The sequence below is a fragment of the Salmo salar genome, chromosome ssa01 (genome assembly GCF_905237065.1).
Source record: "Salmo salar chromosome ssa01, Ssal_v3.1, whole genome shotgun sequence".
NCBI classification, from domain to species: domain Eukaryota; kingdom Metazoa; phylum Chordata; class Actinopteri; order Salmoniformes; family Salmonidae; genus Salmo; species Salmo salar.
Window position 1 is genome coordinate 143,559,162 of NC_059442.1, and position 15,254 is coordinate 143,574,415.

At 38.2% G+C, this 15,254-nt stretch overlaps 1 protein-coding gene and 1 long non-coding RNA gene across 4 annotated transcripts; both read right to left on the reverse strand.

Annotated features, from left to right (window-relative positions):
• Positions 1-3,444: 3,444 nt before the first annotated feature.
• LOC106566501 (uncharacterized) lies at positions 3,445-10,057 on the reverse strand. Of its 2 annotated transcripts, none has more exons than XR_006758049.1 (16): positions 9,648-10,057; positions 9,429-9,464; positions 8,857-9,156; positions 8,463-8,756; positions 8,238-8,321; positions 7,895-7,999; positions 7,760-7,787; positions 7,627-7,667; positions 7,508-7,539; positions 7,232-7,368; positions 5,281-5,349; positions 4,512-4,846; positions 4,313-4,420; positions 4,195-4,219; positions 4,051-4,094; positions 3,445-3,666 (listed from the first exon to the last, which is right to left on the reverse strand). It is a non-coding gene; the product is annotated as an uncharacterized lncRNA (long non-coding RNA). The 2 variants fall into 2 exon arrangements; XR_006758048.1 differs by having other exon boundaries at positions 8,238-8,336; positions 9,648-10,050.
• Positions 10,058-11,642: 1,585 nt separating this feature from the next.
• LOC106597681 (uncharacterized) lies at positions 11,643-14,334 on the reverse strand. Of its 2 annotated transcripts, none has more exons than XM_045691596.1 (6): positions 14,195-14,334; positions 13,981-14,016; positions 13,408-13,707; positions 13,014-13,307; positions 12,790-12,873; positions 11,643-12,462 (listed from the first exon to the last, which is right to left on the reverse strand). In XM_045691596.1, the coding sequence occupies exons 1-6, from the start codon at positions 14,220-14,222 to the stop codon at positions 12,320-12,322; spliced, it is 885 nt and encodes a 294-aa protein (XP_045547552.1). In that variant the 5' UTR covers positions 14,223-14,334; the 3' UTR covers positions 11,643-12,319. The 2 variants fall into 2 exon arrangements, with proteins under 2 accessions (XP_045547552.1, XP_045547551.1); XM_045691595.1 differs by having other exon boundaries at positions 12,790-12,888.
• Between the last annotated feature and the right edge of the window lie 920 nt (positions 14,335-15,254).

Genomic DNA, 15,254 nt, shown 5'->3' on the forward strand with positions numbered 1-15,254 from the left:
CTCAAAGACACTGATTATATTTAATGGCTGACATTGAGCTGGACAATCATAAGGAGTGTCATTCTGTAATTCATACATACCTGCACAACCTTTTTCTGCAACACTAGCCACATCTGTAAAACCAAAAAAAGTGTTTCCGTCTAAAATATGGAATGGGCTACTTAAAATATCTGTGTAAATAGATCATTGATCAAAAATAAAAGTAACAATTGAAAACTCAAGTGAATAGAAGATCGTGGAAAATATGATATTTTCTTCCAATAAAAAGGTGAACACAGATTATGTGTAAAAAATGATGTGTGCTTAGGACACAGAGCAACCTAGAAAGCAGGATATGGAGACTCAGAAGTGATGTTGTAACAGATCACTAGTGACGTTGAATAAATTTACCTTATTTGACTGACCACTAAAGGACTGTCCCTGATGTGCACCTTAATTGATTTTAGTGAAAATATAGGTAACTAGAGCACAACTATTTCAAATGTGAGAACCCATGTGATTAAGATTTCATTGCTTGCCATTAAAGTTGACTTTTCAAACAAGACAGTAACTGTGTACACCTTGCACATACAGTACACATACACAAACAAAAATGTAACCTAAATATACATTTTCATCATACACTCTTATCCAGAGCAACTTAGTGAGTGCATACATTTTCATTCATACTTGTCCCCCATGGGAATCAAACCCACAAACCTGGTGATGCAAGTGCCATGCTCTACCAACTGAGACACATAACGGAGACATGATCAAAAATAGTTCAGTATCTGATTTATTGGGTTTTATTAGTAGTCGGATGTTATAGATATTTTCTGTTTAAGCACCCAACTTCTCCCCAGCCATGTTACGGACTCGGGAGAGGCGAAGGTCGAGAGCCATGCATCCTTCGAAACACGACCCTGCCAAGCCACCCTGCTCGCTTAACCCGGAAACCAGCCGCACCAATGTGTCGGAGGAAACACTGTCCAGCTGGCGACTGAAGTCAGCTTGAAGGCACCTGGCCGCCACAAGGAGTCTCTAGAGCACGGTGGGACAAGGAAATCAGGTCAGCCAAACCATCCCCTAACCTGGACGACGCTTGGCCAATTGTGCTGCACCACTCGGGACTCCATGATCTCTTGGTCTCTATAAAAGTCGCTTGACGAAAATCAACATCCGACATTCCTAAATATAGATAGGCCAATACTGTAAGCCTTCTAAGTTCTCATCTAACCAACAACGCTACAGCCCAAACATTTGACCGTGTTCTTTTGATTTCAGCATGATATTGATGGAAGTGGTAAAAAGAAAAAGTGTTGCATTACACTTACCTCGTTGGCGACCCACTTGAATCAAAATGCAACACTTCAAAATGTAGCTAGCTGTCTTCTACAAATTGTAGGCAACACATTATTAGCAGATTCCGTGTAGTTTTTGATCTGTGTTAGTTTTAACAGGACTTGCAACCTTATCTTCCCCTCGTGCAACTGATTTCAATATGATATCAATATGAGTGATTGGAAAATAAGTGGAGCGTTTCTCTTTCTGTTTGAGACCCCCATATCAAATTGCCTCACTCCAAAATATAGCTGATTTGTTACGCTCGTCTGAAGAACTGGACCAAGGTGCAGCGTGGTAGGCGTACATTTTCTTTTTTAATAAAAATGAAAACGGGAAAAAACAACAGAAAACAAATGTAAAGCTATATGCAGTGCAGAAAGCAACTACACACAAACAAGATCCCACAATCACAGGTGGGAAAAAGGGCTGCCTAAGTATGATCCCCAATCAGAGACAACGATGAACAGCTGCCTCTGATTGGAAACCATACTAGGCCAACAAAGAAATAGAAACATAGATATGCCCATCCAAGTCACACCCTGACCTAACAAAATAGAGAATAAAAAAGGCTCTCTAAGGTCAGGGTGTGACATGATTTCTGACTTCTACAATTATGAGTGATTGGAAATAAGTGTAGCGTTTCTCTTTCTGTTTTGGAGACCCCCAAATCAAATTGCCTCACTCTAAAATGTAGATGATTTCTGACTTCTGCATGTTGTTCTCTAACCAGTGATGTAATTAAATATCTCCAGTTTCCATGTGTTGTTTTTAGTTGTGTTAGTTTCAACAGCGCTACAACCTTAATCCCTCCCACCTAATTGATATCAGTGATTTATTGCCACTTGTCAAAACACCAGGGTTTGGAGTGCGTGTGCAGTTTATAAGGTGCTCGTTTAAAAAAATACAAGTAATATGATTACAATTGGTGCACATGTGTAGATAGTAGATTTTAGGTTTAGGTTTTCAATATGTAACGAACTGTTTCTGCATATTGCTTATTGATTTGGACACCTACAACACCAAGTGTCGCTGGAAGGCAAAGAAGATAATCAGGGACCCCAGCATCCTGAGCCATGGCCTGTTCTCCCCGTTCTATCACTCAGACGCAGGCAGTATAGGAGCATCATGGTAAAAACTGTAAGACTGGCCAATAGCTTCTACCCCCAGACCATCAGGCTTCTACCCCCCACCTCAAAGGACATTTTTACCCTGCCCTCCCCCCAATAGACATGTATTATGCTGAATAGTCACAACTAGTCACCTACTCACCCTGCTGCTCCTCCTGTGGACATTTCTCATCCCCTCTAATGGACGTTAACACTGTCCCCACCCCCAATGGACATTTATCAATGACAAATTGTTAAAATGTATTTATTTATATTTGTATTATTTTATTTCACTTTGTCCTGCATTGTTGGAGCTCGTGCCCTGTAATTACATCTGCAACCCTGTGCATGATTTGACTATTAAACTCTCTAATCTCTAGTGTCTAATCAATCTCTAAACTGTGTTTTGACATTAGGCTATTTATCAAAATGGCTTGTCAACAGGAAGCAGTGATAATACCTTTTCAATTTACATTTTAGGAACACAAATGCAACTTTCAACATTAATTTCCAATGGTATTGTACAATTGATTTATTTTGATGATAGCCTATTCCAATAACAGAAATGTCCAAAAAGGGTTTTCCCTGCCTACGAGGAGCTCTTAAAATTGTTGCAAAACAGGATTCAACATTGCCATCTAGTGGTATAAACGTGTCTTGTATTGCTACGGACGGGTAGTAGTGGAGTAGTTTGTAACCACCACACCGTGAGAAAACGGGTTGAAAACTTGCCAATTCATCCACGGACCGTGCACATTTGGAGTAGACTTAACCCTCGTGGAATTTAAGTAAGTAATTCTTGATTTAAGTCAATGGCTTACATTTAGAAGCATTAGGCAGGTAAGCAAAGATGAATGCCTGGTCAGCGAAAAGTAGCGAGCGCTATGTTACTGTTTCCTGCGACTGGGACTGACAGGTGCACACGAGACAAACAGAAATTAAGCGGATGGTGGAATACAAAAACTTAATTGTTCTCTTAAAGTGACAAATTGGATGATCAAAACTACATTGCAAATAGATTAGTGCAATTGATTTATTGGAAAGAAAATTTAAATGGAGGTGTTAAAGTCAAACAATCTATCTATGTGGAAGTCCTTTCATGTCCATTCAGGTCGGCACATGCTGGTCAGTATATGACCATTGTGGCATAGTCATGGCCTTCCTCAAACTTGACTGAGTAGGATGGAGGAGCATCAGCATGGGACACGGTGGCATAGCACCAATCATCTTCACCTTCCTGTTATTGCAACAAAGGGATGAGGACAAATCACTATTTGAAAGAAAACATCAAATCATCAAATCCTTCAATAAACCACCATTCCAACTGTTTTTCATTTATAACATACTTATGTGTTGTGTGCCAGCCCACTGTACTGTTTATGCACAGAAAACCAAAAAAAAGCACTATGGTGGTAAAGTAGAGGAAGAGCGTGAGGCAGCTACATAAAAACATAATTATGTCATGGTATTGCCTTCTTTTCCTGTGGAGATTCTACAGGATTTGTGGGGTCACTTGCTGTGTTAACAGAATCACAGAAATGTGCTGTTAAACGGGACTGTGGTAAATATCTCTATAATTATAGGCCAACACACGTACACTTCACTGTGGCATCATACATACTTGTTACGGTAGTGTCTCCTGGCAATGTCTGGTCACTGGGCGATCTGAAAGACATGGTTAGGTGAGACAGGCATTCACATTTAAACTGTATGTTCTGTATGCTGTCATAATCATGCGGTTCAACACACAACCAACACTATTCACCTTGTTATGACGAGGTGTCCGTTCCCTATGACAGTAAAACAATGGAATAAATGAGTGATTCTGTCTGATCGGTTTTGCTAATACGTTTAAAAGGCTGTTAGATACCAGGTTCACATACTCTTTGCTTTCAGTGAGAGGAGACAGGTGATGTAGAATATGAATACTGCAGGTAGAATCATGAATCCTATCAGGGCCATACATCCGATGATGTACTTAGTCAGCATGTCTGTAACAGAGTAAAATGTATTTTTGACCAAATGGATGAATCACCTAAATCAGGAATCTATGCATTAAATTTCTCATGTAATCTTTCTTACTTGTGTTCCACACCACCACTGTGACATTTTTGCTGGGAGGTGAGTCCTTTTCGTAATGACACTGGATGGTGACTTTTGACCACAGCCCTCTGGCTTCCACCCAAGCAGCTCTGACCCCTTAACTGGGAGGGAGCATTGGTTGTGGCTGGCATTTGAGCGACCAAGCTCCTTGAGTTTAGAATCCACATAGAACAATCACTGCTGACCCTCTACAAGGGCAGAGGACTCGCAGCTCAGCTCAACCACTTCAGTCAGGGTCACAAACTTCAGGCTTACTGAGATCTGGTGCTTCTTCTCCTGGGTAATCCAAGTGTTTGTCTGATTCTCCTTGTCCCCTTGAAGGATGAGGAAAGAGAGAGATAGTTGAGGAAAGAGAGAGATAGTTGAGGAAAGAGAGAGATAGTTGAGGAAAGAGAGAGATAGTTGAGGAAAGATAGGAATGATAACATCAAAGTGAAAAAAACTAAGATTTGTGTCCATTCTAAAACTAATTCAAAATGCAAGATTATTCACTTCTTAAGAGCTCAACATTTATTTCCCAGCCTTTGATAACCATGCAAATCACAAAAGTGCATTCCTAATGTTGAATGACAAAATAGCAAGAGAAACGCACCTGCATCTGTTAATTGTAGGTCAAGAGAGACTACAAGCAATGTAGTTCATTGTTATTCCAACCAAAAGTACAATTAGGGATATTGTTATGAAAGTAAATTATTTAACATTTTATTATACAGTACAATAATTATATTATTAATAATACATAACTCACACATAAGGCACCAGCAGCACATTCATTGGATCATGGTTAGGAGTTCTTTGAAGGTCCCAAACCTGCCACCTGTTATTATGCATAATGCAGAGAGAGAAGTGAAACAGGATATATGGAAATGAGATTTGCTTTCGGGGTCGACTGTTTTCACATGCTCTCAAAATGTTTTTTGAAATATACACAGGAGCTGTTGGCTGTAGATAATGACTCAGGCAATGCCATAGTAGTGAGTGTGAGAGTGACACACTGTATTTTGTGTCTCTCCTCTCTCCTTTTATGGTGAAACAATAGCTCCCACCTATGACCCTTCTGTGATGGTGCATAATTGTCATATCCACTTTCATACCTATAGCTGTCATAGGTTTGTAATGTGCTCCAATTGCAGGTGTAGATAAGACTGATCTGGGTGGGCCTATTCTGTCCTAAGATCAGTAACAAACATGTTTTTGTCTGTCGGGGAGCACAGGCGTTATAAGAGTTATGTTCATGCAAGATTTTGTTCTGGGTTTTCGAGATTTGGTTGGGCCTAACCAGGCCTAACTGGCAGGAACCACTTGTAAGAAAAAAAAAATGATTTGAAATATGATTTAAATGTTGCAATTATCATGTGGGTTTCATTAGTCTCTAGTTGAAGCTTTGCACATGAATAATTTACTTATAAATCAAGAAAGGTGTTTATTTACACATGCATCAAGTATACTTGTTTAAATGAATCCTATCGTAAAACCTTTGCACATCTATTTATAGCCCAGTGTGAGAATGAAATTGTTCTGAGAGGAACAGATGTTGACAGACTACAGGAAGAGGTGGGGTCCATAGAGTAGCAGATCTGTAAATCAGGAAGCAGGGAGAGGAAATGTGGAGGTAGTGTATCATCAGGTGGAAGTAAAGGCAAATACTGTAAGTGAACCGTGATAATAACAAAACATATTTTTTCAACCAACAGTGGTGTAAAGTACCTAAGTAAAAATACTTTAAAGTAATACTTAAGTCGTTTTTTTGGGTATCTATACTTTACTATTCATATTTTTGACTTCTTTTACTTTTAGTTAACTACATTACTTTAGAAAACAGTGTAATTTTTACTCCATACATTTTCATTGACACCCAAAAGTACTAGCTACATTTTGAATGCTTAGTAGGACAGGAAAATAGTCAAATTCACGCACTTATCAACCGAACATCCCTGGTCATCCCTACTGCTTCTGATCTGGCGGACTCACTAAACTGACATGATTTGTTTGTAAATGATAGCTGAGTGTGGAAGTGGTCCCAAGGCCTTCCGTAAAAAATAAGAAAAAAAAGAAAATGGTGCATTCTGGTTTGCTTAATATAAGGAATTTGAAATTAGTTATACTTTCTCTTTTGATACTTAAGAATATATTAAACCAAATACTTTCATTTTTACTTGAGTCATTTTCTATTCAGGTATCTTTACTTTTACTTAAGTATGACAGTTGGGTACTTTTTCCACCACTGAAAACTAATATACTCCAGACATGTTTAAAGAGAGAGATGTAAAGAGCGAGAGATCAGAAAAGGAGAGAGAGATGTAGAGATGTAACAAGCAAAGTTTGACATGTGTTCTACCCTCTTGTGGATTTGAGTCTCTCTTGACTCTTGTCAAGGAGTGAAATAGATTGGTGACTACTGATTGGTGACTGCTGACTAGATTGGGTAACTCAATTTAGGAAAATATTTATTTTATATTTCAGACAGTTTATTTTTAATTTATTTATATTAACCTAAAATGCAAATAGTTGAAGCTGCTTGTTTTCAGAAAGGAGTAGATATCTTTAGTCTTTGTTATTGTGGCAGGATTTGTTTTTGGACTATGAGTAAATTATGATCCAATACGAAGAAAAAAAGATAGGATTGTAACTGTAAACTATAGCAAAACATGTAATCCAGTAAATGTTTCTTCTTCTATGATTCTGCTAAGAGGGCGTACTCTCCAGCTTTTTCAAACTTGATCTTGGTGCGCCCAGGTCCAACTTGGTTACCGGTAGATGTCACTGTTGCATATTGAAGACTAGCTTGGTCACTGGTAGATGTCACAGTAGCGTATTGCAGACTACTGTCCTCTTCCTGTAAGAGAGAGCTCAAGTCACTTTGAGCTGTGTGCACAGTAGGGTTGTAATTGGTGCTATTGGCAATATTACTTGATATCGTGGTAGTAAAGTGCATATTAGGCTACTTCACACTGCACTGGTTCAAACCAACTCACCTCATCCCTAGACGGCTTTGTGATGACAGAATCTGTTTAAAATGAGAGAATGAGGGAAAATAAAACACTGAACAAAAGAAGATAAAGGCAGTGGTGGTTTAGCTAACTCTCATACTCACAGACACAAGGTGGGGTTTGGTCTTGCTGCTCAGGTGGGCTTCTGTCGAGACAATGCAGTACAGTCAGAAAGATATAGCTGTGCATGAATAAAGAAAATATATTGTGAATCTAAAATGAATACACCAGTCTTACCCAGTATTTACAGGCCTGCATTGAACCCCTTCAAAATATGCATAGAGATAATTTAGAAATTTTGAAAATAACTCAAAGTAGCATTTGGAACATAATAAGAATGTGTTATGACTAAACCTATCTGAAAGCACGCACCACAATTGCGTTGGAGAACACACAGCACAGACCCAGCTAGCAGAACCAGGAAAAGGGAACCAGCACCCAGACTGATGATGACGAGGAACACTGGACCTGAAGAAACTGAATGAAGGCTCAATGACAGTGAGTCATCTGTACAGTATAACCTGACCTTACAATGACTAGAATGTTTGTGCAAATTAGCTTTACTAACAGTGACTATCGAGATACTTAACAGGTTAGAGATGTCAGAAACGTATCAATAGTTGTACATTTAGAAGCAGAGTCATTCACTAAACTTGCAATTTGAAGTTCTTAGGACTATTAACAGTTAATTTAAAACCAAAACAATGTTACTCACCTCTTCCTTGGGCTGTGACATTGCTGCTTGTCTCCTCCTGACCAGTTATGATTAAACTGAACGCTGATGGGGAACTAGTAGCTCCTGGAGGATTTACAACTGAAATAATTAAAACATTGATATGTGTACAATAATAATATATTATTCTTGCAATACAACAAATAGACCAACAGTAGACTGACACATTTGAAATCACAGAAATTGATGGGCTCTAGTCTTCCTCACCATCTATGGTGATACCGAGGGATTCACTACGCTGTGATGTCACAGTATCTTCACCCTCTACCAACAGCTCCACAGCACAGGTGATGAAGATCTCTCCAGCACTGCTCCTCTTCCTCTGCAGTTCCTCTTCTGCCACTCTCCCCACACAGACATTGTCTTTGTAGGGTAGTTTTTTGAAGTGTGAGTCACCATTGTTCAGATAAAAGTAGCATGAGGTGCCAGCCTTGCACTCACATCGAAGATTGAGGTAATTCCCGATCTTCTCCACATGAACACTGGGCATTCCAATTGGATCTGTTAGTAAATCGTGAAAGTAATTTATGAAGTCAATTAACAAGTGGGAAGTGTACTCTGGTAAACATGTGCTTTGGAGTACTGTAAAACAGTCACTTACCACCCACATTAAGTCTTCGAGCATCACTAGGTTTTGAGGTTTTGATCGTTTTATCTTCTCTGTTCTGTAGAATTACACAGCTGAGATCTACTTCAGTCTTGTTCCACTTTTTGAACTCATTCCATAACAACTTGAACTGGCAAGCACCCTGCTTGTAATCCACTGTTCTTATAGGTTTGGGGTCGTGATCTCTGTAGAAAATGCACTCTGTGCCTTCTGGTGACTCACAGCGTACTGTAACAGGTGTAGCTACATTGATGTAATCAGGGGAAAATACAATAGTGGGAGTGGGAACCGAATCTGTTTAGAGAAATAGAGGGAATCTATGAAATTGTGAGTGATAAGAATCTTGATTCAGAACGTATTTGTATGTGGAGTATCACTTCCTCGTCTCTCTATTTGCAACTAAATACATTGATTAATAAAGATAATGCACTTTTAGCATTGTGCTACTCTATATTAGTTGTGAAAAGTAGTGTACAAATCTGTCATCAAAAAATACTTTTATACCTGAAATAAATCAATAGCTGTTGAGCTGGACAATTAATGAAGTGCCATTTGGTAATATGTACCTGCACAACTTTCTTTTACCGCAACTCCGGCAACATCTTCGAACAAGGTAAAAACAACTTAGTGAGACATTTTACAAGCCTTACTATAAGACATAATAAAGGCTCATACATACTTAGAACAAGTTATAAAGCATACAGTACATTAAGTAACATATTATCAAAACTTAAAATCAGTGTAAACAGATATTGATCCAAAGACTAAAATAATTGAATACTCACAAATGAGAAGAATATAAGACAAAGACATATTTTCCACGTTCTTCCGTCAGTGAAGTGAACTCCACACAAAGATTGTCATGTGAGAAAACTGATGTGTGCTTGGTAGGACACAGAAAAACCTACAGAGGAGGATATGGAGACTCACGTCTGATGTTGTGACAGATCATTAGTGACGCTGAAGAAAATGTCCTTATTTTCATTGACCACTAAGGAGCTGTCCATGTGGTCCACCCTACATTAAACTTCCTGAAAATATAGGTAACTACAGCACAGCTATTTCAAATATGAGAACTCATGTGATTAATTGATCAAATAAACTTGTTGACTTTTCAGAGTTACTTTAAACTATACACACACAAATAAACAAAACCAAAACTAAATATGCAGAAGCTTAAAAGCAACATCACCCTAACAACTGTTAGGTTCTAATTCTCAGAGTAAAAAAACTGAAAAGACATTATGAAAGCTTAACCTTGTTTATTCTTCCCAGAGGATCAATACAGCTGCATTAGACAAAAACAGTTTCACACAAGCACTGATATTTAACTGTTCCTCATAGGCTGAGTCTCCTTCTCCATATCTGTACAAACATCGTTTCTTTACTGCTAGGCAGGACACTAGTGATACGGGCCATATACTTTTACTTCTCCCTAAAGTGACCTGACCTGACCTCAACCCCCCTCCATCACTAATCCATGGCTCTCTCCCCTTATCAATGCCTTCCACATGTAATTACTTCCCTGCACTAAACACATTCCAAGCTTAATTGCTCACACTATATACCTTCCTCCTATAACCATTCACTTCTGGTGTAGACCCTCTAAACCTTATCATTCCATCAGTGACATTAATATGTATATTTTCATATTCTCAAAACCCAAAACAACACACACATTGACATGATCAAATGAGTTCAGTTACTGATCTATTGGGTTTATTTGAAGTTGGACAATTTGATGGATAGTTTCTTGTTTGAGCTTTTTCACCCCATGACTTTCATAGCTTTGTAATGGAGGTGACTAACGCTTCTCCAAATGAGGAAATGGCAGATACCTTGATCCATGTCTATTTAGTTTACATAATACATATTTCCAGTCAGAGTAAACAGTCTGTGCCAACTAATTTTTGGTTTGGATTGCATACATGGATCACATTACTTTGTGGTGTTTTGGCGAACTTCGTTTCTTGGAAGCAAATCCAAGCATTGAAGAAATGGAAAACAGGAATCCAAATATATTTTTGTTGTTTTTTATTTCATCACCACCAATAAATTGTTTCACATTTTTTGGTAAACCACAGGTGGAAAGGTTATGGATTGTTTCTCAAATAAATAACATTTCTGTAAGAGTACTGGATAGTGCTGGATAACATTGACATAAACTCCTTGTTGGACGCACCAGTTTCTTTTTAAAGGTTGGACATTTTTTTATGTGAATCTTGCAATATATCCAGAAATTATTCAACAGGCATGTTATTTATTTAAATTGTTGAATGATAGATGTTTTTCTCATCCATCTGGGTTTGAGGGCTAGGGACAGAGTGTTAGGGGACCAGTTGCAGCACAATGGCTCATTGTAGCACATCTCAGCCTAGATCATCACCACAATTCCATTACTGTGTCTTTCCACACCTCTTCATGTTCTCTGACAAGTCATTTCTATTGATGGATATAGACATGAGCTTCATACAGTATGAAGATATGTATTGCAAGCCGTTTGCGGTGTTGTTTGCAGGGGTGATGTTGGTGCCTTCTCATCTCCAGAAATAGAAGTGTACCTGCATTATCAGTACCCTCACTGTGGTCACATCTACGTGACAAACAGACTCGACACACTCTGCTAAATCTCATGTACAACAGTGAACATCATGAGTCATCGGACCGCTGAAGATCGTTGAAGACCTTTGAAACTCAACTGCTGTCTAATCTAAACACAATGCTGTCTCCTCTCAGAGTGGCTCCTCAACTTCCAAATAAATTAAACATTTCCAACAAGATTTACAATATACTGTACAACCTTTATTTCCACTGGGAAAACACAACATCCATGAGAAGAAAAAATTAAATGCTAATAAAATAGCTGTATTTTAGACATATAAACTCATTACACATGAAACACTTTGCATAATATAAAATACATTAACAAGCAGTGGGGAGTAAAGAGCATTATTCTACACACTCATATTGCAGCTTAGTTGGGTTTTGGTCAAGACACGACAATTCACCAGTACATTCAAACAGATAATATAAAAACATGCATGAGTAAATATTTATGAAAAAATGGACCACTCTTATCTCCGAGTGACATTGCCTTGTGGATCAACTTCAGAGATAAAAGTATGATGAAAACAAATCATACCGCCAGGTTGTATAGCTAATAAAAGACATGACAAAAGCCTTCGGAACAACAAACAGATGTAGGATCTTAATTTGAGCCAGTTTGCTACAGCAGGAAATTAATTCTTCAGCAAAAGGAAATGTGAATTATTATGTGGATGATAATTAATGGATATTTTTGGTGGGGTTGATACATTTCTTTTCGGGCAAATCAAGTCTGACATTTCAAAGCAGAAATTACAAACATGAGAGGCATTTTTAATGCTCAAATGCACTGCAAGTCTGCATTTCCTGCTGTGAAAATTCTCATTTCAATCAAATGAAGTTTCTACATCCCTTACATGTTGTGTATGAGTATGAGAAGGCATGTACCACGTCTATACCAGAGAAGACACAGAACAAATTCCATCAGCAGAATGATAACATAGACAACAGCACGAAGACTGGTATATTGGTAGAAGGGGATCTCTGAGACGGATTCTGGAAGGGAAAGGGACATCACTCTCAAAAACAGTATCTGAATAGGCACTTGCTGATGTATTTAGACAAACTTAGCTCACAATAACCATGTTTATTTAATACACCTTCTCCTTGTGTAGTTATACTACTGACTGACCTATCCTCTCCAAGTGGGATGGAACTGGTGGCTCCAGGAGGATTTACAACCAAAGTAAATAAAACAATGATATACACAGTATGTACAATAATTATATACAGTTTTAGTCTTGCAATACAGTAATACACAGACAGAGGATTGTCATGATAATATTTTCACAGTTAATCTTAAACTTAACCAATGTTACTCACCTCTTTCTTGGGATGTGACATTGCTGCTTGTCTCCTCCTGGCCAGTTATGATTAAACTGAACGCTGATGGGGAACTAGTAGCTCCTGGAGGATTTACAACTGAAATAATTAAAACATTGATATGTGTAAAATAATAATATACTAGTATTGCAATACAACAATAGACCAACAGAAGATTGACACATTTAAAAACACAGAAATTGATGGGCACTAGTCTTCCTCACCATCTATGGTGATACCGAGGGGTTCACTATGCTGTGATGTCACAGTATCTTCACCCTCTACCACCAGCTCCACAGCACAGGTGATGAAGATCTCTCCAGCACTGCTCCTCTTCCTCTGCAGTTCCTCTTCTGCCACTCTCCCCACACAGACATTGTCTTTGTAGGGTTGTTTATTAAAGTGTGAGTAACCATTGTTCAGATAAAAGTAGCATGAGGTGCCAGCCTTGGCCTCACATCGAAGATTGAGGTAATTCCCGATCTTCTCCACATGAACACTGGGCATTTCAATTGGATCTGTTAGTAAATTGTGAAAGTAATTTATGAAGTCAATTAACAAGTGGGAAGTGTACTCTGGTAAACATGTGCTTTGGAGTACTGTAAAACAGTCACTTACCACCCACATTAAGTCTTCGAGCATCACTAGGTTTTGAGGTTTTGATCGTTTTATCTTCTCTGTTCTGTAGAATTACACAGCTGAGATCTACTTCAGTCTTGTTCCACTTTTTGAACTCATTCCACAACAACTTGAACTGGCAAGCACCCTGCTTGTAATCCACTGTTCTTATAGGGTTGGGGTCGTGATCTCTGTAGAAATTGCACTCTGTGCCTTCTGGTGACTCACAGCGTACTGTAACAGGTGTAGCTACATTGATGTACCCAGAGGAAAATACAATAGTGGGAGTGGGAACCGAATCTGTTTAGAGAAATAGAGAGAATCTATGAAATTGTGAGTGATAATAATCTTGATTCAGAACGTATTTGTATGTGGAGTATCACTTCCTCGTCTCTCTATTTGCAACTAAATACATTGATTAATAAAGATAATGCACTTTAAGCATTGTGCTACTCTATATTAGTTGTGAAAAGTAGTGTACAAATCTGTCATCAAAAAAATACTTTTATACCTGAAATAAATCAATAGCTGTTGAGCTGGATAATTAATGAAGTGCCATTTGGTAATATGTACCTGCACAACTTTCTTTTACCGCAACACCGGCAACATCTTTGAACAAGGTAAAAACAACTTAGTGAGACATTTTACAAGCATTACTATAAGGCATAATAAAGGCTCATACATACTTAGAACAAGTTATAAAGCATACATTAAGTAACATATTACCAAAACTTAAAATCAGTGTAAAGACATATTGATCCAAAGACTAAAATAATTGAATACTCACAAATGAGAAGAATATAAGACAAAGACATATTTTCCACTTTCTTCCGTCAGTGAAGTGAACTCCACACATAGATTGTCATGTGAGAAAACTGATGTGTGTTTGGTAGGACACAGAAAAACCTACATAGGGGGATATGGAGACTCACGTGTGATGTTGTGACAGATCACTAGTGACGCTGAAGAAAATGACCATATTTTCATTGACCACTAAGGAGCTGTCCATGTGGTCCACCCTACTTTAAACTTCCTGAAAATATAGGTAACTACAGCACAGCTATATCAAATATGAGAACTCCTGTGATTAATTGATCAAAAAAACTTGTTGACTTTTCAAAGAGTTACTTTAAACTATACACACACAAATAAACAAAACCAAATGTAAATATGCAGTAGCTTAACAGCAACATCACCCTAACAACTGTTAGGTTCTAATTCTCAGAGTAAAAAAACTGAAAAGACATTATGAAAGCTTAACCTTGTTTATTCTTCCCAGAGGATCAATACAGCTGCATTAGACAAAAACAGTTTCACACAAGCACTGATATTTAACTGTTCCTCATAGGCTGACTCTCCTTCTCCATATCTGTACAAACATCGTTCTTTACTGCTAGGCAGGACACTAGTGATACGGCCCATAAACTTTTACTTCTCCCTAAAGTGACCTGACCTGACCTCAACCCCCCCCCCATCCATAATCCATGGCCCTCTCCCCTTATCAATGCCTTCCACATGTAATTACTTCCCTGCACTAAACACATTCCAAGCTTAATTGCTCACACTATATACCTTCCTCCTATAACCATTAACTTCTGGTGTAGACCCTCTAAACCTCAGCACTCCATCAGTGACATTAATATGTATATTTTCATATTCTCAAAACCCAACACAACACACACATTGACATGATCAAATGAGTTCAGTTACTGACCTATTGGGTTTATTTGAAGTTGGACAATTTGATGGATAGTTTCTTGTTTGAGCTTTTTCACCCCACGACTTTTATAGCTTTGTAATGGAGGTGACTAATGCTTCTCCAAATGAGGAAATGGCAGATACCTTGA